At 39.8% G+C, this 23365-nt stretch overlaps 1 protein-coding gene across 1 annotated transcript in view; it reads left to right on the top strand.

The window, feature by feature from the left end:
• The window catches only part of LOC126382805 (pituitary adenylate cyclase-activating polypeptide type I receptor-like), a 34872-nt gene extending 12876 nt beyond the window's left edge, over positions 1-21996 (top strand). Inside the window, exons 3-10 of the mRNA XM_050032887.1 lie at positions 9501-9608; positions 14059-14159; positions 16092-16189; positions 16484-16616; positions 17863-18016; positions 21106-21166; positions 21320-21389; positions 21898-21996. Coding sequence (XP_049888844.1) covers positions 9501-9608; positions 14059-14159; positions 16092-16189; positions 16484-16616; positions 17863-18016; positions 21106-21166; positions 21320-21389; positions 21898-21996 — 824 coding nt within the window. The remainder of the gene's footprint in view (positions 1-9500; positions 9609-14058; positions 14160-16091; positions 16190-16483; positions 16617-17862; positions 18017-21105; positions 21167-21319; positions 21390-21897) is intronic.
• Positions 21997-23365: the final 1369 nt, after the last annotated feature.

Raw genomic sequence — 23365 nt, 5'->3', positions numbered from 1 at the left:
CATCTTATCTTGGGCCCACCTGGGTAAAACCACCCATGCGGGCAATTGGCATGGGGCCATTATGGAACCCATGGCAAATCCCATAGATGGCCCATTTTTCAGCTCATGTACTACCCACATAGGCATCACATACAAATGTTGGCTGGGTATAGGAGGATATAATCATAATAATAATGATTATAATGCACCTTATAAGACACAGCAGCAATGTATCTATAGATCACAAAATCAAACAATTCTGTAATATACAATGAAAGTTAATGAAATGAAAATCATCAAAAGTCATTATGATAAATCATAGGTATAAAATTATTATTAGAAAGTCATCATCAGTGTAAGTCTTAATTTGTGTGTCATCTTTAAATCAGACTGAATATGCCAGCTTGAAAAGGTGAGTTTTCAGATGTGATTTGAAAGTGGAAAGGGAGTCAATATTATATGTATAACAGACGTCTTTTAAAAAATCAAGTTTTGCAGCAATTAAATCTATTTTATAGAAAACATGCAGAAAATTATTCACATAATTTGACTTATGAATGGTATTTTTAAGTATAAACTACTTAAGCAAAAATCCCATAAAAATAAAGCAGTGTAAAGTAAAATATGAAGTTTTTTTTAAAGTATTAAATTGGAAACAGACAACTTTTTAACTTTCCCCTTTTAATGGTAGGTCGCAAAGACAACCGGAGCACTCCCCTATATTCTCAGAGCCGAGCAAAAACCAACAACACAGGACACACTGCATTTGGTTTTCTGCAGTTACTCTGGTTGTTCCACTGTCCACCATTTCCACTACTGGGGATAGTAGCTGCAAAGACCTTGAACTGATACTCTTTAGTAACTGGGGTTAGCTGCCGATAGCTATCTTGGAAAACAAAAGCACCATCCTCTTCCTGCTTTGGTTGCACAATGGTTGAGCCTTCATTTTCCCAGGAGATAGATAGAGCTGCATAGTGACAGAAAAAAACATTTACTTTATAATGATAAATTAAAGCAAAGTAACTTGTCTATTTCCACTTTAAGTTGTGGTGCACATGAGCTGCATGCTGTGATAAAGCACCACAATTCATAGCACCACCCCTGAGACAACAACTCATTGAGCTAACAGTCAATGAAATGACAGACCTGAGATCTGAAAGTGCATTTTGACACAATCCTTCTGCTCCTCCTGGATCAATTTCAGGAATATCAGTCCGACGCAGCCTGACAGCAGAACAGGAGACGCTGACATGAATCATAAAACTCCCGGGGCCTCTGTAAATAATTGCACACTAATGTTTCCCAGAGTTACGCTGGAGGTGACATCACTGCAACCACTTGACTGGATGGTAGTCTGTTTTTTTTTTCTTTTTTGGTGAGATACAGGAGAAAGACTGATAACAGATTATGCTGGCTTTGTACAAATGAAATAAGGCAAGGAGAAAAAAAATTGATATTACACCCAGACAGATTGCTGCCTGTAAGTCACCGCTCTGTCTCAGGTTAGTGTCAACAGCCACAGTGGAGGGCTCAAATTAATCAGACTCCTTGATTTATTTTTAAGGATAGGTTATTAAAGAAACACACTTTGAAGGTCTTATGAGCCAAATTGTGTTACATTAACAGTAACACCTCCTCAGCATGGCTCTATGGAAAGCAGTGCCTTTGGTGCATTACCTGTTAGCGTGACTGCAAACTCTAGTTTTGTCAAGACAGAAATCTTAATGGCGAAGTCACCCTCCATGAGTCATGACACCTCAATCAAATATACATCAAAAGGGGTTTAAATATTACACCAAGTGCCATTACTGGAGTAATGATTCATTTCTGTCGCGCACTGTTCTTTGATCACATTATACTTTCCTTTTGCCACACTCCAGTAGAGAAAATGTGAAATATATGAATGAAGCAAACGACAGCCGCGGCAAAAGATGTGGTTCACCGACCACGGATCCTGCTGAGAGGAAAGTAAGAATACTAATTTTACATTTACTCAGACTGTGTTTATGTTTCAGTCAGAAATCACTCCCGGCCCTTTGAAACACTTCTATGTTCCTCAAAACTTAGAACGCCTGAGGAGTTGAAACTTTTTTCACAGGACAGAAAATGTATTTGACATTTATTCTGGTTTGACTTCAGCCTTGGGGAAGAATGAAAAAAATTCTTTGTGATGCCTTTAAAAAAAATAAAAAAAATAAAAATCATCATGTGGTTGACATTTACTGTGGATGGAAATGGCTGCAGGTATTTGGAGCACCACACACCACGTTAATCATAATGTTTAACATTTTTAATATATATTCACCTGTTACCTCCCCTCCTGAGACCATGTCTGCTATGATATGCGAGTTAGTCCAAGAAAGTAATCCCAGGTTTCTTCAAAATCTGGACAGATGTAGGAAAAACTTGAGCGTGTGTGACACAAAGTAAAAGGTTTGTTCTTCAGTTCATTTACAGAAACAAGCCGAGGCAAGTACAAGATAAGACCTGTCAGCTGTTATAGATCTATCAGGCCAGGGTTAATGGAAATATCCTCTTCTGGTTACAAGAGATGAAGTATAGGTCACTTTAAGATACTGTAGTCTCTGCGGTTGGTGTGGGTGGATTGATGCCAATGAAACGCCGGAGGTGGGCTGAAATGTTTCGAGCCTCTTCCCAATGAAAGTAACAGCAGGGAGTCTGTGATGCTGTGAGAAACTCATCATTCCTTTGCAGGACATTTTGAAATGCATAGAGCTAGACTTGAAGCTGAGGAATTTGACTGACGCATTGGAAAGCAGTGAATCTTCCTTTCCTTGTAATGATATTTGGATACATTTACACAATAATGATGCTATACTGCAAGCAAAGCAATTGTGTTTTTAAGCTGCTTATGTGAATGCATGGCTGCTCCTCATTATAAGCAAAGAATATTCTTTTGATCACACAGGGGTTGTTTTGATGTGGAAAAATTCCAGGACACTTGCAGAAAACACAAAACATTTCAAACAAGAGCTGAGGAGCAGCAGTGTTGTTCTTTACCAGGCTCAACATCTGAGTTTAGCATATTAGCATGCTAGCATTTGCTCATTAGTACCACAGTCTGTAAAGATAATAGATGTAGTCACTGTGATATCACCCATTGGTTTGTGGACTCTTATTTTGAAGCCTTGAGTTTGGCACTTTGTCCGTCGCCATCTTGTTTTTTTGAAGCCAGAAGTGACCATATTTGGGTGAGAGGCTGGAGCTGTGGAGGAGCAAGGGGTGGATCTGACTGAGAAGCCGAGGACACTATCAGCAGACAGCCTGTCACTCAAAGCAGCCCGCCCGTATGTGTAACTTCAAGCCTTAAGAAAATGTAAATGGCTGAGTTATAAAAAAATAAAATAAAATCGCTCCCCTTACAGTTGTCATGAATGTTGCAATTAGCTAAAGAGACTAGTATTTTGTACCGGTCTGTAAATATGGTTATTTCTGCCATCAAGTTTGGGCATTTTAAGATGGAGGTCAATAGGGATTGACTGACTTCTGGAGCCAGCCTCAAGTGCCCGTTCAAAGGTTGCCGCTTGAATAGCACTGAACAGAAGGTACAGCTGATGCTCAATGTCATTAGTTTTGTAGTTCATCCCCGAGGAAGACCTAAATGTCTGAAACTAATTTCATGGCAGTGCACCCAATAGTTGTTAAGAGATTTCACTCAAAACCACAAATGTCAACCTCACCAAAGTGATTAGGATTCATCCTCTGGGAACCCCAAATGTTTATACTAAATTCGATGACAGTCTGTGAAGCATACTGAAAAATTTATATTCAAATGAAGTACATTTACTCCCATAAAAATGACTTGAGTAAAAGTAAAAAAAAGTACTTGGTTAATAAATTACTCAAAATACAATCCATTTTATTATTCTTAAGGGTGCGTGTGCCAGTGCAGCAATATCGATGTGTTGTTACACATGAAAAATTAATATGGCTAGCAAGCTACATTTTCCCCTACAGTATGTATAACTTACTCCAATGTGCTTGCAGAAGTTAGAAGAGATTTTAAGCTGAGATCTCACTTTTTTTTAGGGAAGCACAGCAAGCACTTAATCACTTAAGGGATATCTTTTGGTATAATCAGTGTTGTGGTCAGGGATTGTCGCTTGTCTCTTGCTTGGGTTTTGCCTCGTCATCATTGCATCATGGTCAGAAGACAGGTGGTACTTCTTTTTCTTTCAGGCAGCATGAAACTTGGCATCAGTAGCCTTGCTCTTCACGCCCTCTTCCCCTCTATACTCACTCCCTGCATTTACAGCAGACCGGTAACAAAGGTATAAATGGCAAATGTAGTGAAGTAAAAAGTAGATTATTGTCTCAAAATTAAACACGAGTAAAGAGTAGAAGTGCAGTTTAACCCTATGGACCCTAGCCTTTTTTTGGGGTATTTTTACTGCCTTTACTTTTAAGCTCATATCACAGTCATTATAAAGGCTACATACACATGCTATATCTTGTTTTTTTCAGGACAATCTGGGCTATCCAGATTTGCCATCATTCTATGTCCTACTATGTGCCTGTATTTTATATTAATTTTGATATCAATGAAAAAAACAAATCTGTGTTACTAAATTCTTACATTTTTACATGTATCTCACCATAGCAAGTTGGAAGTTGACATATTCTGCCATATCTGAAGAGGGGAGACTCTCTGAAATCTGGCAATATAAGAACCATGATGGTGGGACATTCTGTCACTTCACAGCTGTCCAAAACATGTGGTTTGTGCCAGGCGGACATGATTGCCAGTATTTTTTCATTATTGCAAAAAAATTCCATTGACTCATTCACAAGTCAAAAATGTGTTTTATCTAAAAGAAACATGCAATATTTACATCTAAGATCATAGAAAAATAGTCAACCAAGTGCAATGATGTCCTCCAAGATAATATTTGCCACTTTGCAGTAAAAAAAAATTCTGTTTTCTTGTTGACATAATTAGGCTACAGTTGTCTGGGTGCGCAAAGCTGAAGTGCGCTGGTCTTGTCATACAAAGTTTGATGAAGTGTCAACTGGACAATATGGAGATATTTGCATCTTGAAAGCCGGACTACAAATGTGGATAGACAGGGAGAAACACACGCAAGCCTAAGACGTGGTAAGATACGATATTCCTCACTATATGAAGTGACTGATAACAAGATCTGTATAATGGGCTGTAAAGAAATTAGTCTGGTTTTTATTTTGTAGACAATAGATCTGGATTTATAGCATGATGGGATGACAGCACAATGATGTGTGTAGTATCACTGGAAAGCTCTGGTCCTGCACTTTCAGGTGATATGCATGGCATTTCTGTGCGATGCTGCATTCGTGAGTAATCCATCCAAGAGTAATGTGTGTGCAGAGCTGTATGAAAGCTCTGTTATACATAATTTTAGTGTAAATTTATCATGTTTTTTCGCTGTGAAAACATTGGACTACTGACAAGTGCTTGGTCTTGACAGAAAGCTACGGTTCCGCTGTTTCATGTGATATGCGTGGCTTCTCGCTATGACGCAAGGTCACGGAGAAAAATCCATGGAGAAGAACAGGTGTGAATTTGGACGCCCTATGCGTCGTTCGGTCCCATAGGGTTAAAGGACCACGAAAAGCCCTTGTTCTTTAAGAACAAAAGAAAAACAAGTTTTTACTCATGTGCACTATTGTAATGTGTTACTACCCACCCCTGGAACAACCCAGTCTTACCCTGAATTCGTCGAAATCCATGCTTGGGCAGTGACCTGGGGCGTCACACACCAGCGTTGGCATGATACAAGGCTGGTCGCTGTTATAGTTTAACAGTGCCCAGCAGCGTCACGAGGAAACGTAACAGTATAGCAATGAAAGTTAAGAGTAGAAGGGTCCAACAAACATCAAATTTCACCCGGGAGAGCTGTGTTTGTGTCCTGTAAAATTGTAACACCAAACCCTGTTCTTTTCCTAAACCTAACCACGTGCTTTTGTTGCCTAAACTCAACTACGTGTCTTTATAGCCTAAAACCAACCACATGCGTTTGTTGTTGAAGGGAAAATACATAATTCCACGGTGCTGTACCAATGTTGGGCGTTTATTTTGAAAGAGACTGTATGTAAACAATAAAATTTTGAAAGAAGACAATGCATGTAACAGGCAGAACTTGACAAGTCATTCCAGAACGTCAACAACCAACACACCCAGGGTACCTTGCACATCGTATCTGGACGTGAAAGTCCATGACCAAATGTCGATATGTGAGGTGGAAGTGAGACTGTGTTGCCTGGAAATAATTGTTGAGATATTTGTGTAAAGTAGACCACCGACAGGCAGATCAACAGTCCTATCCAAAGACAACATTTCAGAAAACAGAAAAGTATTTCAGGACTTTCCAGGCTTCACAGTCTGGCCCCTGAAGAACAGAGTGAACTGGATGTCTATCGTTTTTGTGTTGCCTTCTGAAGAAAGCTGCGAGGCAGATTCAGTCCAGCAGACGGAACTACTCAACTGATATTAATGTGATGACACAGGACTGACAGAAACCATGAACTCTGCAGGAACTCAATATGAAAGAAGTCAAACCCAAGAATTTTGAAAACAGGTCATGGAAATTTTTATTGTTACTTTTTTTCCCCCTGTGTGGTATCACTCCCTCACCACCACTGAGTGTCTGCTGTGTATGGGTAGAGCTGCTGGGAGGAAAAAACACAAATATCTGGAAAAACTGAAAGGTCATCGGAATAACAATTGATCCATATCCATGCTTTGTAGACACTGAAATGAGGCAAGATATCAGGTCTCCTGACATGTTTGTATGTAGCTCAGGGAAGTGACGTTACCCTAAACAAAGCCTGAAGGCATATAGATGTCTGCTTTGAAGAAGGACTTGTCTGTCTGTTAAAATCACGATGACTTCAGAGGGTGCTTAGTTGTCGGTGCAGATGTTGGTAACAGATACTGATGGTAGAGACAAGTCTCTCAGCTGTGATGTGATTCTCAGTCCCAAATCTTAACAGACACATATAATACATCAAGATAAGATCTGCAAAAGAAAATGCAAATGAATGTGCGTTTCCATCCACTGCTGTTAGTTCCACTGCTGAGTTGAATGCATCGAGATAAAAGCTAACTCTCCAGTCAGGTGCCATTAAACTGTTGTAAAAACAGATGCTGCAATGAGATGATGCAATTAAAAGGACCAGTCAAACCTCAAACTAATTAAAACAATGTAGATGTAACATGATGGAAATGTTGCATTCATGTTGTTTCGTATGAATTTGAGGAAGGTTACAATCTCGTCATTGTTTCGCACAAATCTTCAACATGTTCTCATCCCAATCAACACATTCTCACTCCATCCTCGTCACATATTGACATTTGGTCATGGACTTCCCATGTCCACATACGACATGCAAGGTACCCTGGGTGCGTTGGTTGTTGACGTTCTTGGACACCGTGTCAAGTTCTTTCAAAACACACTTTTGTTTTCACAGGAAATTTAACGTTTACATACAGTCTCTTTCAAAATAAATGCACTACGTTGGTACAACACTGCCAATTGACCTTCAACTAACCCTTCAACAACAAAAACACGTGGTTGGGTTTAGGAAAAAAGAACAGGGTCTGGCTTCAGAATCTTTCAGGACGCTAACACCACTCTCTTGGGAATAACTTGGTGTTTGTTGGACCACGAACGACTTTCGCTGCCTTAACTTTCGTCCTTGTCACACTGCGTTTCCCCCTGACGCTGCTTGGCGCCATTGAACTATAACGGCAACCGGCTGTGTATCAGGCCGATGTTAAAGGACGCCTTTTTTTGTTGGTTTCTGACGCCACAAGTCACTGCCCAAGTGCCAGATTTTGACGACTTCGTAGTGAGACCAGGCTCTCCCAACTCATCCAATATCCCAGCTTGGTCAGTGGAGTTTCACATCTACATATGATATGTTAGGTACCCTCCTGCGCCTGGTGCTGGCAGTCTGGGATGCCATGTCAATTTACGCTTGTTACATGTATTGCGTCTCTTCAAAATACACTTCTGTTTTCACATTAATTTGCACAGTTTCTGCTCATTAGATGCAAACAGTCTTGCAACGTTGGTAAAACACTTTGTATATGTCTATTTCCTTGTGCAACAAAAGCATGTGATTAGGTTTAGAAAAAAACATCATACTGTAGTTTGGCTCAACATTCACCAACCCTGGGTGGTGTTATAAACTCACACCACCCAAGTGTCTGATGACGAAATCACTGGCAAAGCGGCAGTATTTGACGAGTTATTAATGAGAACGAATTAGGTCTGGGGGCGGCACGGTGGTGTGGTGGTTAGCACTCTCGCCTCACAGCAAGAGGGTTGCCGGTTCGATCCCGGGTGTGGGAGCCCTTCTGTGCGGAGTTTGCATGTTCTCCCCGTGTCAGCGTGGGTTCTCTCCGGGCACTCCGGCTTCCTCCCACAGTCCAAAGACATGCAGATTGGGGACTAGGTTAATTGATAACTCTAAATTGTCCGTAGGTGTGAATGTGAGCGTGAATGGTTGTTTGTCTCTATGTGTCAGCCCTGCGATAGTCTGGCGACCTGTCCAGGGTGTACCCTGCCTCTCGCCCGATGTCAGCTGGGATAGGCTCCAGCCCCCCCGCGACCCTCAAGAGGATGAAGCGGTTAGAAGATGAATGAATGAATGAATGAATTAGGTCTGTTTCAGTTGCATCCTGTTGCATCTTGCTTTAATTGATTCGCCAACTTCTTCACTTAAGCCAGTGTAAAAACTTTTTTGTCTTTATGAAAGAAGAAGAAGAAGGAGGTGGATGGAAACACACTTATTGCAGAATCAGTGACATCTCTTAAATCACCTCTTGAAACGTATCTTTTTTCTTTGATAATGCTAGCACACTGTTTTCTTTCCAACATGTTTTATGTGTTTTATTACTATTATTATTGTTTTAACTTATATATATCCTCCATCCATCCATCCATCCATCCAATTTCATAACCGCTTATCCTCTTGTTGGTCGTGGGAGGGCTGGAGCCTATCCCAGCTGACACTGGGCGAGAGGCAGAGTACACCTTGGACAGACTATCACAGGGCTGACACATAGAGCCAGACAACCATTCACACTCACATTCACACCTACGGACAATTTAGAGTCACCAATTAACCAGCATGTGTTTGGACTGTGGGAGGAAGCCGGAGTACCCAGAGAAAACCCACACTGACACAGGGAGAACATGCAAACTCCACACAGAAGGGCTCCCTCCTGGGATCAAACCAGGAACCCTCTCGCTGTGAGGCAACAGTGCTAACCACCACACCACCGTTCCGCCTATATGTATCAATTTTGGGATTTTATTCCATTTTATTTTTGTATTTTTTTTTTTTTAATTTATGTGATTTTATTTGCCTGATTGCAGCCCTGAGATGTTTTAATCCTGGTTTAATCATTTAAAGAACATTGTAACTTTGCTGCATAAACAAAGTTTATCATCATTATTATTATTCATTATTATTATTAACTGACCCTGCTGCTCCTTCTGTCTGTGTCTCTCTAGGATGTAATACAGAGTGGGACGAGATCGGCTGCTGGCTGAGAGCTGAAGTCGGGCAGGTGGTCAACGTGTCATGTTCTGATGTCTTCCAGCATTTCTCCAGCAATCAAGGTTGGTTTCCATGTTGATTCAAATCTCAGTGAACAAAAATACCAACATTCCAGTCATATAATCAATAAAACAGTTAAAATACAGAGGGTAATGTGGAAGTCCAATTCTCTGCTGGTGCACTGTTGCTCCACCACTAGTATGTTTGTCTGTTCTGTATAATCTGCAGCACTAATGCAGTCAGAGTTTCTCTGATGGAGGAGCACAGTATGAATTATTCATGTATGTTTGTTGGCAAGAATATATATATATATATATATATATATATATATATATATATATATATATACACATGCTCTGGGAGGTTTCTGGCAGAAGAAATGACGTGAAATCTTGTCTGCGGGGTTCACATCACAGTCTGACTTGCTCCTGGGCTGTTGAGAGATTTGTGTTTCCAGAGAGATGAAGACGCCAAGAGAGACAGACTCTGAAGTAACAATAATACAGTCATGAGAATAAAAGTTGTGTTGTTAATAGGTCTCATATTTAGCATTAATAGCAGTCAACACAATGAAGTGTTGTGTAATAAGTACACATTGCAATCAATTATTAATCATTTGCATCTGTAAAATAGTGTTTATAGGACAGCTAGTTAATTTTTAAAATGTGGGAGCCTTTATCTTCCAGTTGAAAGACACAGAGACGTAAATAAAAAATACGGGACTGTTTGTACTCTCTTGTCCTGATAGGATTGTCATTATGACAGCATTATTAAGTGACGTAAGCTCAGAATCATTAAGGCACAATGTTCTTTCCCGTCTTACCTTGATTGAAATTGTGGCTCATTATGATCTAAAATGCAGATCACTCAAGCAGAGCAGAGTTTTTGCTTTCAGCGGTGCAGTTGGCAGCTTTCGTTCTTGTTTGCTCAGCTCAAAAGGGAACAGAGAGAAAACCCCACTGCTATGCATTTCTGTGTGTCTTTGTTCAAACAGTCCAGCTAAAGCCCGCACGTGTTATCTGAGGCACACACATTTTTTGATGTACAATCCCACAGACGCAGGGAAGTGCAGGGGGAGATCCAGCTGACAACCTTTTCCCGACACCTGCTGTTTCGAAATGGACGTAAACCAGAAGGGAAATGTCAGTAGACTTCACATGAAAGCATCAGATTTTTTCTAACTGAAAGCACAAATGGAATGAAATGATCCATGAGAGGAAATGCCAAGTGTAGCGGTGCAAATGTGTGCAGGGGTGACAACTTTCCCCAACAGTGTACGTCATTTAGAACAGTGGTTCTCAACCAGGGGTCCAGGGACCCCCATGGAAGGGGGGGATAGTTCCGTCTCATTCCAAAGTCATCAAATACCGGTGCTTAAGCAGTGGCTTCCTTTTGTTGCTTAAACCTAACCGTGTGAGTGTTGGTTTTGGCTTTCTGCCTTTATTAGATAGGACAGTCTAAGCATGAAGGGCAGAGAGAGAGGGGATGACGTACAGCAAGAGGCCACAGGCTGAATTCAAACCCGTGGCTGCCGCAGCCAGAACATTGCCTTCGTATATGGGATGCCTGCTCTATGCACTAAGCCACAGGACGCCCCATGCATTTGTTGTTGAATGAAAAAAACATCAATATGCTATAGTGCTTTTATTTTGAAAGAGACTGTATGCTAACTGCACATTTCCTGTAAAAACTGAAGTGTATTTTGAAAAGGCACAATGCATGTAACAGGCTGAAGTTGACACGGCATCTAACAACCAATGCACCCAGGGCACCTTGCACCTCATATGTCGATGTTGAGAGTCCATGACCAAATTTGCACCTCATATGTCGATGTTGAGAGTCCATGACCAAATATGTGACGAGGTCGGAGTGAGAATGTGTTGGAGTAAGAGCCATAAGAGCGATTATTCTGAACACTGGTTTCACTTCCTCTACAACTGTCACCTCAATTAACGTTGACAGCGAAAGAATTCTGGTCTTAATCAAATCTAACAACCCACATCTTTTCAGATGGAGGTCCCTGAAGCGAAACCTTATTAAATGGGAGTCCGTGACCTTATGTGTATCAATTTAGGGGTCCTTGAAATGAAAAAGGTTGAGAGCCAGTGATTCAGAAACAGAGATCTGATGTCACAATAGTGTTTCTCAATCTCAAGAACATAACTTAAATGTAAGTCTGTTTGAAGCAGTTAGATAAGCTTTTTGTTGTCAGTGGCTACAGGATTTTTAAGACATGAAGCTTTGACTGATGTTTTGATAAAACTATTAGTGTAGTAAATTCATTTATGAAGTTTATGTTTAATGTTTATGAGTAAATATAATTAATTAATAATTAATTAGTCTGGTGGCAAGCACACAAGACAAACTGTAATATTCAGTTTATTATTCAGAATATTAACATTTTTTTACAGGGTTGAAGGGCCAAAATATGAGTGGTTTAGGGAATATTTATATTCCTCAGCTGAGAGAAAAGTAGGCCACACCAGTGTGGAATAAATAGACTCTCTCTGGCACACCAAAGACTAAATGTGAAAAGTCTTTGGTGATTAGACCCCATCATGATGTCATTAATTCCAGGAGAGCGTTAAAGACATAGTAGATTAGGGATTCCCCTTGTGGAGTCTAGACGCTGGTGGTCGTGATGAGATAAAGAGGGAGCTGAGGATCTGGATGTGAAGAGGTGTGGGCTTTGATGAGCTTGTCCTGAGCTCTGGATAAAGTGGCTGGAGGTGAATGGGGTGGAGAAGGGCGTCACGATTCCGCCTAAAATGACAGCTGACAGGAGCAGAGAGGAGAACAGATTTAAAGTTGTAGAGTAGAGGAAGAAGTACTCACATCTTTCACTTAAGTAAAAGTACCAATTCAACTGTGTAGAATAGTCTGTCACGAGTAAAAGTCATGCACTCAAAATTTAACTTAAGTCCAGAAGGATTTAAAATATACTTAAAGGTATACTCTGCGGGATTTTCCTAAAAAACAATGTATACTGTTACAGAAGCAATCTCTTTCTATCATCACTCATGACCCACTAAGTGCATGGCCATGTATTTGTTTGCAGAGACTCTGACCTCTACCTATTTTTTCGTCTTATTCTCTAAGCTCGGGACTTTTATGGGTGTGTACCCCCAGAATGCTCAGGTAAGGTCAGGGCCTCATGAAAAGGGTGCAACCAGGTGCCAGACCGAAAGCAGCAGACATAGCGCTGAAAAAAAAATGCAAGTATAGTGAGGTAAAATACTAAATGAGAGTAAATCTGGGGCTGGATTTTACTTTCACTTTCACTGGTAAGCATGTTTGCAAACAGTAACTGTCAATCCTGCATGTAATACCTTTGAGGTATCAAAAATAAAAGTACTCGATTATGCAGAATGGCCCATTGGATTATAATTACTGATGCTTTTATGTGTAAAAATCACATGTTGCTGTTGCAGCTGGTAAGGACTGGGTTAATTTGAACAGATTTATATACTGCCGGGGATCTTAATCTATAATGATAGGGCTGCTTGATCATGGCAAAAATTGTAACAGTGATTATTTGGCCAATATTGAGACTACAATTATACATCATGATCACTCATTTAGGGCACAGTGGTTAGCACTGTCGGATGGGGGAGCCCTTCTGTGCAGAGTTTGCATGTTCTCCCCATGTCAGTGTGGGTTTTCTCCACGTTTCCTCCCACAGTCCAAAGACACAGTCCAGGGTGTACCCCACCTCTTGCCCAATGTCAGCTGGGATAGACTTGAGCCACCCCACAACCCCCAAAAGGATAAGTGGTTATGGAAAAAGAATTAACTCACTGACTCTGGAAACATCATACATTTATTAAACTTTAAAAAACCTTGTCTTCTTAACAGTGGATTTTCTTGAACTCCAAATGTAATTCAACTGAAAAACAGGTCAAGGTGAACTAAACAGGCCAAAGCTTGGCTGAGAGTGAACTTGGGCTTTAAGGGAGGGCTGAAAGTACATCGCTGTAAAGCAAAGGGATGCACTAGATTTATAACACAGGACAAAACAAGAGCATCATTGCAAAAATGTAATGCTGTGCAAAAATAGTTTTATCTCCATTATCTTATTTTCATCATAGTTGGAAGCCAAATTGAAAGTAAAAATTGATTAATAGCCCAACCAAACATCATAATTCAATTGTTAATTATATTTTGTATGGATTATCTGAATCTACAAAGTCATTAAAGTTATCAAATAAATGTAATGGAACAAAAAAAGTACAATATTTGCCTCTGAAATGTAGCGGACAAATAAAAAAAAGAAATGCTAATACAATATAAGTACCTCAAATTTCTATATATATCTTTGTATATTTCAATTTAATTCAAACTATATCTTTTTGACAAAGTTCCTTAGACGTAAATGAAGCCACAGAGAGGTTTAAGAAGAAAGTTAAGAATAAGGAATTGGTTGAGCTTCTGAATCATATGATGTGCAATGGTGGAATCACTTGAAACCATTTGACCCTCTCCTCGTCTCCTTGCTGTCTGCTCCCACATCAGGGTATGTTTACAGGAACTGTACGGTTGACGGCTGGTCAGAAATGTATCCACCCTACGAAGAGGCCTGTGCTTTCAGTGACGACAGCGAGCCTGAATCTGAGGTATACACACGTTGTTGTAATCAAGCCAATCAGTTAAGCACATTCATATTGTTTCTGTTTCCTCTCTGCTCTTCCTCCCTCGCTGCTTCCTTTTCATTTCAGATCTATTTGTAGGTATAGTGCAAAATGCATTTGTGATGTTTTTGTTCCAAGAATACATGTAAGCATTTCAGGTGAGGTCTTATGTGTGTTTGATACAATACTGTGAAATGAATTTAGGCACCATTAAAGTTTTTTCTGGATGATGAGTTTTTATATATGTGTAACTTTTCATCCCAATTCCAAAGTTTAATTTTTTATTGATTTAATAATGAAATTACATCTAAGTGGAAGTTCAATCAATACTTGTTAACGTAAGCTACTCTCTCTTAAAGCCTCAATCCTCTGATGTCTGAGAGAGTCTGATTTTGTGGACCCACAGAATGTTTGTTTTCTGTTTTTTATACCCAAATGAGCTTTGCTCTATTGTAGTGTTCTCAGTTCTGAAACAGAAAATGCACCCATGCACTCAGAACATTCCTCTGGATGCTCTCAGTGTCATCTTCAAAGCCCAGTTCAGACCAAAGAGACGAGTTGAAACAGGCAACTACTTGCAATGCGCCGTTCTGCAACATTCTAAAAACACCAATGCAACTAGATGAGACGGTGTATCATCTCAATGCAACTACTCCCTGTACTTTCGCTCTGATTTCCAGCTTTTCAGGTTTATTTTGTGGCTGAATATAATTTGTAGCTTTTCAAAATATGAATGAGGATAGTGATAGTGAGATACTGGCTACAGCTGGGTTTTTTGTTAGCGGTGATGCAATGGTGAAAAACAGAAACAAAATGAGCATCAGATGCCACAATTATATAAATAACCAATGCCAATTAATCAGTCAGTGAGAATGTGTGTGTGTGTGTGTTGGGGGGGCATAAGCACATACAAGCAGCAGCAGCCACCCACCGGACAACGCCGGTGGATTAGGGAGGACGGAAACAGAGGGCCAGGCGAGAACGGAGCACCTGCAAGAAGGCGAACGCATCGTCTGCAGCCATTCTGACTTGACCAGCAGACTTCACTACAAGCCGAATTGGCTGTTGAAACAGCTTTACATTGTAAAAGAAGCTTGACCAGCTGAGTTGCAGGTGACACCATCAACCGGCTTGAGTCAAGCTCAGACTGGTCAGTTCACATCTCTGCAACCTTTCTCTGCAATGTTCTAAAACAGTTTTGTTTCGTCGTGAATCTTTGGACTGAACTGTGCTTAACACTGGTTCCCAACCTGGTCACCAAAGTTTCAAGGGGGGCAAGGCCTTCTTTATTTTTAAGGAGTGTCAGAAAAGTGTTTTTCAGTATGCAGTAGGCCTGTATCTCAGCATTGCATTCATTTCTGTGAAGAAGACTCAATAATATTGCAAACTTAAAACCCTCACAGGATAAGGGCAGAGTGAAGACCTGAGCACAAACTATATTCACAGAGCCTTCCCTCTTCTAAACAGCCTTGTCCTACATTAGAAAAGTATGCAGTGAAAACAACCAATGAGCTAATAGAAAAATGGCTGAGCATCAGGGAGAAGAAAATGCTGAGTTGTAAAAAAAATAAATAAATAAAAAGCCCATATGATGGTTTAAAAAAAAAATACATAATGCAGATGCAAACAGATAATTGTGTGAAAAGAAATGTGAGGAGAACTCATCTCTGAGGCAATATACACAGAAAATAACAACACAAACTTCTCACAGTTATTGTGTATTTGGGTAGAGTTGAGTTGTTCTGTACTGTTTTTGTTATGCAATGAATATATTATTGAAAATATCCATAAAATATGTCACTTAGTCAGGGGTCGTCCGTTTGGTAGGTTGAGAACCACCGCCCTGCGACATCACACATGACACTTTTATATTTGATAGTGTCATATTCTCCTCACTCTCTGTTTCTGTCTCTGCAGACGAGTTACCTCTCCACGTTCAGACAGGTCTACACTGTGGGCTACGCCACCTCGCTCATCTCCCTCATTACAGCCATCGTGGTGTTCACAGCCTTCAGGTTAGACCAGAAAAGCACAGTGTCCTACTTACACGCACAAATAAGGGCAATAAAAGGGGACAACAACTAGGATGCTTACGCACACAACATGTATGAAGTTAAAACCCTAAACTGGAGTGTTAAGAGTGGCGATGAGCAAGAATTAAAGAGACGATTATAGCTATAACATGTTCCAACAGACACAAATATCCAAATAATCAGATGATCGACTGTCAGATCAATAAAGGCCCAGTAAAGCCTTTGTTACATAGTGGCTTGGGAATCTATAAGTAGTACTGTTTGTGTTTCTTTTAGGAAGTTCCGCTGCACCAGAAACTACATCCACATCAACCTGTTCTCCTCCTTCGTCCTGAGAGCCAGCGCTGTTTTCATTAAAGACACCGTGCTGTTCGCTGACGAGACCCTGGACCACTGCTCCGTGTCCACGGTGAGCACGCTAATTAGCCAATCATGTTCCCATTGTAAAGCAGATTCCCACATCTGCTGTATGATTGAGTTAGCAATGGAAAGCGTAGTGACAGAAGGGGGACACATTACGAATGATGGCTGTTGTTTTTCAGTAAAATCCCTTCATTTTTTTATACAGTAACAAAATGAAACTGTACCTGTACTGAAACTGTGTTTTTGAAGAGGGAGGGCCGTCCATGTGGCCTGTAGTTGAGATTGAAGGTACTCGACTTTCAACTTTTACACCACAGAAAAACATTTTTATATAGTCATTTTTATATAATCAATCAATAACCAGCTGAGCAATCCCAGCAGGATGTCCCTTTAAATGTGTTCTCTCTTCAGAGCGTTCTGACAGTGCTTTGTTGAAGGACATTTTATTACAAAATAATGACATTTTATGGAAAAAAACCAACACATATGCAATAATGGCCTGAACTGAGAGTTTTCTTTTAAGGTGGTGACGCTGATGGAAACGGTGAATCATCTTTTTGTGTAGCTACAGAATGTTTATCGTCGACAAGTCGAAGTTGGAGTACTTTTGAGTCGTTTAAGAAATTGCTTTAGGAGTTAGAAGCTCGTCAAAGACTTTTTATTTCTTTTTCAGACACACTTTAGCAATGGCACCTTTTCAAATCCTTCATCACAGCTGCTCCGATCTGTCAATAAACTCATCACAAACTCTTTATTTCTCGCATTTGTGCTACAAACATAGCGAAGAATATTTTTACATGTAAGCAAATACAAAGACAAAGACTAGATTTGTATATCGTCGCTGTCCACTGAAAACCATGAATCCACAGATGAGCTGGTTTTGAATTTTTCCAACCATTTAAAACCATTTTTTAACCATTTAAAAAGAACTAGGAATATCTGAGAAATGCATTGTCACAAATGTTTTTCTGAACACATAATGAATTGAAACTTTGGACATGTTTAATAAACATATACAGAGTTGAGAAAGGCAAGTATAATGCCATTTCAAAAAGCAAACACCAGAGTAACAGTAAGTAGTATATGAATAAATACATGAAAAATATACAACCTCTAACTGCTACAATCTCCATTTTTGGGCTGTAGCTTTATTTTTAGACTGTGTAATGTCAATTTATATCATCAAAGACCAACTTTCTGTTTTTGTCTTAACAACAGTCACACTGTGTGCCCCTTCAGTGTTAAATGATGACACATCCAGTCGTAACTTTGCTTTGCTGTGTCCTCTCTAGACAGCGTGCAAGTCAGCCGTGGCTTTCTTCCAGTTCAGCATCCTGGCCAATTACTTCTGGTTGCTGGTGGAGGGCATGTATCTGCAGACGCTGCTCGCCCTGACCTTTGTCTCTCAGAGGAAATATTTCTGGTGGTACATCCTGATTGGTTGGGGTGAGTATGGGGACGACTGGAGGAGGTCGTCTGAGGATAAGCAGGCCCATGACAGCCTAACAATTAAAGTGATGGTTGGATATATATACATACACACACACACAATATTCACCTATATATATACTATATATATATGACCTAATATATTTGTGTTTTTGTATGTTTGTGTTCAGCAGTCTCTTGTGAAGCGTAATGGAGTCCATTGTTTGTGGTGTTGTTGTGTTACAGTACACTGAATGATACAGTGGGGTTTTATCTTTGTATTGTTATGCACAATACATGCACATTTGGGTTAGTAAATCTACTTCCAGACCATAATTCAGTCCCAAAAACCTGGCAACATTTTATTTACACAGTAGCTGTCCCTGAGCAGAGAGGGAGGCTCTTGTTTCCTCGGCTCTCCCTTTGTTTTTTGCCCTTATCTTTTGCTTCAATGAGCTCTCTACGGATGTTTGGAGTGCTTTCCCTTTGTGTTTGCTCGTGTTGCTCAGTCGACTGATTTCCATGGTCTTCCCATTCCCATTCCAGTGTCTTTGTTGTTTCCTGCTTGCTGTATATTTCCCTGTTTATGCCAGTTCTCTCGAGTGATTCGAGGGATGTTCCACAGTCTGTATGATTCTGCCCTGTTACCATAATGTTACAGTACAATTCAGTGACTGCAGGCTGAGAGGAGCAGTTCGGTTTAGAGCCTTATAGTTAGGGACTGTACTTTATTTGTCAGAGGAGGGTGGCTGGGGTGTGACTTGGTTTTTGGTTCTCTCTTTTCCCCGGAGCTACAAATGTTTTTGTTTGTAACAGCAGTGACCACAAGATCAGTAACTTGGCACCACGGCCCTTAGTAGATTTTGAAAGCTTACCCTTTGGTGATTAAAAGTTAAAATGAGATCCAGAAAAAAAGAGAAAACCTTTGTTATGTGTGCTCAAGTGTAGAATTTAAGGGTTTCAAGAGCAAACAGTTTATTTTCTTAGTAACATTTTAATGAGACATAGAATAAAATCATTTCAAATTTTGAAATATCATTGTTTTAAACTTAGATTTGATTATGTTTCGTGATGGAAGTGTTAGTACATGATGTGTTCAAGGACCATCAGAAATGAAAAAAAAAAAATCCCATGACAATTTCTGTAATCTTCATGGTAAATGATGTAATTTTAGTGATTTTTTAAAAAGAAAACATGCCTTTTTAATCCACTTGAGGGTTTATGGGCTGTAAGGGTATTTAAAATGAATCCAAAATATCCTCCTGAGACCTGAGCTTTTGTCTGGTATGCATTTTTAATTTCTCCTATAGCTATTTGGGATTATTAGGACCTGATAAGTATAAAAAACTAAACATCGTCAACAATAATAAGTCCCGATATCATCAAACGAGACAATGATAAAGTCCCGATATCATCAAACGAGACGATGATTAAGTCCCGATATCCTCAAACAAGACGATGATAAAGTCCCGATATCATCAAACGAGACGATGATTAAGTCCCGATATCCTCAAACGAGACGATAACAAAGTCCTGATATCCTCAAACGAGACGATAATAAAGTCCGGATATCCTCAAACGAGACGATTATTAAGTCCCGATATCCTCAAACTAGACGATGATTAAGTCTCGATATCCTCAAATGAGACAATAATAAAGTCCCGATATCCTCAAACAAGACGATAATAAAGTCCCAATATCGTCAAATGAGACGATGATTAAGTCCCGATATCCTCAAACGAGACGATGATTAAGTCCCGGTATCCTCAAACGAGACGATAATTAAGTTCCGATATCCTCAAAGGAGACGATAATTAAGTCCCGGTATCCTCAAAGGAGACGATAATTAAGTCCCGATATCCTCAAACGAGACGATAACAAAGTCCCGATATCCTCAAAGGAGACGATAATTAAGTCCCGATATCCTCAAACGAGACGATAACAAAGTCCCGATATCCTCAAACGAGACAATAATTAAGTCCCGGTATCCTCAAACGAGACTATAATAAAGTCCCGATATCCTCAAAGGAGACGATAATTAAGTCCCGATATCCTCAAAGGAGACGATAATTAAGTCCCGATATCCTCAAAGGAGATGATAATAAAGTCCCGATATCCTCAAATGAGACGATAATTAAGTCCCGATATCCTCAAATGGGACGACAATAAAGTCCCAGTGTCCTCAAACGTACTTCCTAATTAACAGCATCTGAGCTTGTTCCTGTTGCTAAAATTGGTCAAATCTGTTGCAATATCAAACAATAAACACTACACTATCATAAATAAACAAGTTTCAACCATAAAATGTGATCAGGTTTCGGACCTTGTCCACTTTTGTGTCAGGATCGGCTGCAGACTGACTTGGCCGAGATGGCTGCCATCTTGTTTTTACATGGAGTAGTGTATTGTGCTCTTAATATCACTAGATGGCAGGAAAAAGTGTCTACGAATGAGGACAACAGGTCCAAGTTAAGTAGGATGAAGTATAAGGTCAAGTAAACCCAAAATGCGATGTCCTCATATGAGGACACAGGGTCTCAGGAGGATATGACCTTTAAAATTAAATGTTTGTCCCCTAAGCTGAATAAAATAAAAAAAACTCCCTCCCTAGTGCTTAAAATGATTTAAAGTGACCACCCCCATGCTCATAAATAACAAACTTTAATCAACTGTATGAACCAACATAAACACATTCAGACCTGATTCAAACATAAAACTATGCACTTGTTACTAAGGAAAATCTGGACCTGAATATCTCCATCCTGAGTATCTGTGTTACAACCATAAAAGGAGCCCAGTGTGTGTGCTTGATGTGGTGCTCACTCAGTATCCAGAGAGACTCTGATGTGTCTTATCAGCTTCTTTCCGGTTTGTTCTATCTTCCTCTCTCCCTCCTGTCTCCTGTTTTTATCCTGTCTGTTTCTTCCTCTGGTGTGGAGATGCAAGTAGGAGACAGATAAACTTAATACACAGTGTTTTATATGCCTGACAACATTTTCATGAAAAATGCAGGAAACATTTGAGTGGGGGCTCCAGTGCTTTTCAGATTAATTTTACTTGACAGATACACAATGCATTAATAATTAATCTCTGCTCTTACGCTGCAGGGCTCCCGTCAACGGTTCTCATACTTTGGGTGTTGACCAGATTCTTCTATGATGATAGAGGGTACGATTTATCGCACGATATGCAGCAAAGCAGCCAAAAGTTTGTCATAATTTCGATGCTGTTGTACCACAGCATGTTAAACAGTAATTCTTCCTGTGTGTGTGCTTTAATTTAAGTGTAACATGATTTTAATTAAGTGAATTTTAATTACAGTTGCTGGGATGACACAGAAAATGTTGCTATCTGGTGGATTATTAAAGGACCAATAACAGCCTCGCTGCTGGTGAGTAGAGAGCAGAGAAACTGTAGCCCACTGCTACTAACTTCCCTGAAACTGTGGAAAGTTTCTCAGTTTCTCTTGGTTGTGTCCTTTTTCTTTCTCATTTTTTCTTTTTCTTTTTTAACCAATGTATTTTTTCACCCAAACAAAACAAAAGGTACGCAGGTAAGCACCATAGCAGTCATAGGTGCGTTCCTCAAAATATGGCACACCCATGCTAAAAATTGAACAGAGTTTGACGTCAGCTTCACATTCACTGCTGCAGTTGCTAAGCTGTAATTGAATAATTGCTGCGGGGGCAGGGGTTTAGCACACGGTCAATTGCTAATATTTATTTTATTCATGAATGCCAATCAGTTTACTACACACAATATGAAAGTTTGCTTTGTTAAACTGGGTTTGTGGTGGATAAATAGATGTTTGTGCACTAAAACTAAAAGTGTGTGTAGTGTCTCTCTTGGGATTTTGTTACCTGGGTAACTGTGCATACATGTTCCTGTTTCCCTCTCAGGTCAACATAGTCATCTTCATCAACGTGATCCGGATTCTGGTTCAAAAGCTTAAATCCTCAGCCATGGCCGGGAACAATGACACCGGACACTTTATGTAAGTCACAGCTATTCAGACTTCCCTCAGACACACTCACACACGGGAACTGAACTTTAAACACAGTTAGATTTGGTGGCTCTTGAAGAACCAGAGCAGCAACAAGGATTCAGCTGGGAGAACTTATCCCCTCTTAACAAAAGGTACATTTATGAATATTATATCTTAGTAAAGCAATACCAAATGCTTCAACATAACAGAGAGGTAAGAAGTGTATGGCAGCAGCAAACAGTGAGAGGTGTCAGGCTATACAGGCTGCTTTATACACCTGATTACAATATTGGCTACCTGCTGGGAGGTAACATCCAAGCAGCTGATGAATGGGCCACTGATTGTGAGGGAAGAAAGAAGCACCTGATGTCAATCAACTAATGGAGGCAAGACTTCAGGGCTCTGCCCGGACTTAACACAATGCTTCACATGTGATGTTCATTTTAATTCGCCTCCAGTTCTCCGTGGCAATTAAATATTTACATTGCAAAAGGATTTTAATACCTGACCTGTTAAATAATGACGAAGACTGAATAATAGAAGAGATAGATAACAGTTTCTATATTTAGGAACTGAATTATTTCATGGGGAGTTTATGTAGTGGTGATTTGTTTTGCATAATGCCATTTTGATTATGTCACTAGCATTTTTGAACAAAAAGTTAGTGTTACTCTTTTAAAAAAAACAGTACTCTAAAGTTCATGTTTTCAACTTAACACAAAGTGACCAAAAGTAAAAAGTTGAATGAATAGTTAAAATATATTCTGGTAAAAGTGAGGAGGAAGCTTCACATTTATAACTTCGATGCAATGCAATCTTTTATTTCGGGTTTTATCAGGATTACATTGGCGTTAAAGGTGCGCTGCTTTGTTCCCCTTATTCTTTGATGTCTGCCTGTGAGCCAGCACCTTGAAATAAAAGGTGTAAAGATTGAAACCAAGTTCACACACACACAACATATTCAGAAATATTCAGAAATGCCAAAAAATCAGGAAATAATTTGACCTTTTAGATGACATCACCTGACTATAACACTAGATGCAGATGCTGGCGACACTCACAACACAATACTGAGCTGCAAGAGAGTCAAAACAATATGTGTCAAATGCAAGTGTTTCACTTTAAATCAAGCTTTAGTCACTATAGACGTTCAGTAGGACAAATGACATTCTCTCCATACAGCACATTTGGAGACAAAGTTAAGTCTTGTAAGTGTTTCTTTTAAACAATGAAGCAATTTTTCGGCGTTGAGGTAAAACTGCTGAGAAACTGGTATGTTGGAAATGGACGACAGATTCTTTGAAGAGTTTCCTATGAAGATTTTACGGAATAACTTGATGAAATCCCTCGACAAAATTCCAGTTTTCCTCGCAGTTTAATGG

This window comes from Epinephelus moara, chromosome 21 (assembly GCF_006386435.1).
Source record: "Epinephelus moara isolate mb chromosome 21, YSFRI_EMoa_1.0, whole genome shotgun sequence".
Classification (NCBI taxonomy): domain Eukaryota; kingdom Metazoa; phylum Chordata; class Actinopteri; order Perciformes; family Serranidae; genus Epinephelus; species Epinephelus moara.
The sequence above is the reverse complement of the archived record's forward strand: the minus strand, read 5'-3'. Positions and strand labels throughout refer to the sequence as shown.